The sequence below is a fragment of the Cyprinodon variegatus genome, unplaced genomic scaffold (genome assembly GCF_000732505.1).
Source record: "Cyprinodon variegatus isolate N-32 unplaced genomic scaffold, C_variegatus-1.0 Scaffold998, whole genome shotgun sequence".
Classification (NCBI taxonomy): Eukaryota; Metazoa; Chordata; class Actinopteri; order Cyprinodontiformes; family Cyprinodontidae; genus Cyprinodon; species Cyprinodon variegatus.
The window spans coordinates 262,549-264,416 of NW_015151451.1; the positions used below are offsets into that span (position 1 = coordinate 262,549).

Below are 1,868 nucleotides of genomic sequence, written 5' to 3' on the forward strand. Positions count from 1 at the left end.
CCTCTCCACTGTCGCTACAAGCCATCAAAGATGACCATCTTTGATGTCATCTTTAATAAGCGGTCAGGACACTCTGCTGCTACCGTGGGGTTCAGAAGGGAACTGCTTGTTCTGGAGGAGTGAACTGTATCCCGCTGGGACTGGGGGTCTGCTGTGGGACTGGAGGTCTGCTGTGGGACTGGGGGTCTGCTGTGGGACTGGGGGTCTGCTGTGGGACTGGGGGTCTGCTGTGGACCAGCAGCACTCACGGCTTCCAGCAGCTTACCTGTGTGACTTCTCATGTGAATTTTGAGCCGACAGGCCTTGTCGTACGTCTTGTTGCAGCCCGGATAAGTGCAGGAGAACTGGCCCGTTTCTCTGAAATGAGTGCGATTGTGGGAGAAGAGTGCACTGAAGGTGATGAAGGTTTTCTCACAGCCTGTGGAAAAAACAAATCATTAATATCAATCAAAAACATCCGATGTTAAGCTAGGCTGATGGGAAGGCTCCGCCTTCTTATTCTAAATGGGTAAACTAAAGACTGATTGATAATTGAAATATGAAAGCCTTATGCTGTGATGCCACATTTTGCAGCCCCAGTGCAGAGCACTACTGTTTCCTGACAGTGTGTTCGCTTTTCTGTATGTGCAGCTCAGCGATATTTTCATGCTGACAGAAACACTCTGCTTCTGTTACTTTTGTTCCTTAATAATAATAATAATACTTGATCAAAACTTTTCTAACATTCTGCAGTATAAAGCTTTTAATAAAACCCTGGGTGATGTTGTATCACGTCCATTGAGTCCTCAGCCAATCCTCAAAGCTGAATATCAGTATTGTATTGGAAATTAAGTATCGGGACATCCTTAGATTTCAGACCAGTTTGGACCAGCTGATTGAGAAGTCCTGGATTTAGAAAGGGTCCCAAAGTCTGCTGCTCACAGACAGAGAGAGAGGACACCCCCAACACCCCGTCATTTAACTACAACCGCGATGCTAGCTTATTTATGACCATGATGCCAAGCTAATGATTAGGGGAGAGATGGAGGAAAAACATTTCATTCATTTCATTTCATTTTCAATTTAAACATGGATATGAAATAATACAATATAAACCTCATCTATATATATATATATATATATATATATATATATATATATATATATATATATATATTTATTTATCCTTATATCATTGTAACAGATCGTCAAATCAATTCAGTTTAATCTGTCCAATAAGGTGTCAGTATTCTGTGAGAAAGTTTTACCGCAGCATCAATACAGTTTGGCTTCAAGATGCCTCATTAACCATCACTGGGGCACTGGAAATGGTAAATTAACGCGGAATTTCTACATTTGAAATGAAATTCTGTTTTTGTGTGGGAGAGGAACGTACGTCGGGGAGAAATGCACACCGGGGGACGCAAATTTGGGCGACACAACCCCTCCCGCTCCGTCATTTCCGCTCACCCTCCCTCATCAAAACATTTAAAAAAATGACGAAGCGGCTCTCCGCAGCTCCGCTTTTGGCGACAAAGTTGAGAAACACGACGCTAAGCCCCGAGTACAGAGCCGAGCAGTTCCCTCATGACTTTTACGTGTCAGGTGAACTATCGTTTCATCAACATTCCATTGATTGGAGGCGCAAAAATACACGCACTGACCACTGGTCATCCAAAATCCATTTGAAGAACAAGGAGAAGTAGAGAGGTCCTATTTTATTTCTTTACTTGAAAAAGCTAATGGATGATTTTATTTATAACCATTAATATTTTGTTAGTACTTAGAGTGCAGCGTTATGTTGCATCCTGCAGTAAAAGTACTGAGTAAATGCGTTTTTTTTTATCTCAATAAATTTAAGGTAATTCCTATTTTATTTGTGTACATTT

General features: G+C 41.6%; 1 protein-coding gene across 1 annotated transcript in view; it reads right to left on the reverse strand.

Moving 5' to 3' along the window:
* Window positions 1-1,868, reverse strand: part of LOC107100665 (zinc finger protein ZXDC-like) — a 16,157-nt gene that overhangs the window by 10,196 nt on the left and 4,093 nt on the right. Inside the window, exons 2-3 of the mRNA XM_015399236.1 lie at window positions 266-418; window positions 84-224 (exon numbers count right to left, since the gene is read on the reverse strand). Coding sequence (XP_015254722.1) covers window positions 84-224; window positions 266-418 — 294 coding nt within the window. The remainder of the gene's footprint in view (window positions 1-83; window positions 225-265; window positions 419-1,868) is intronic.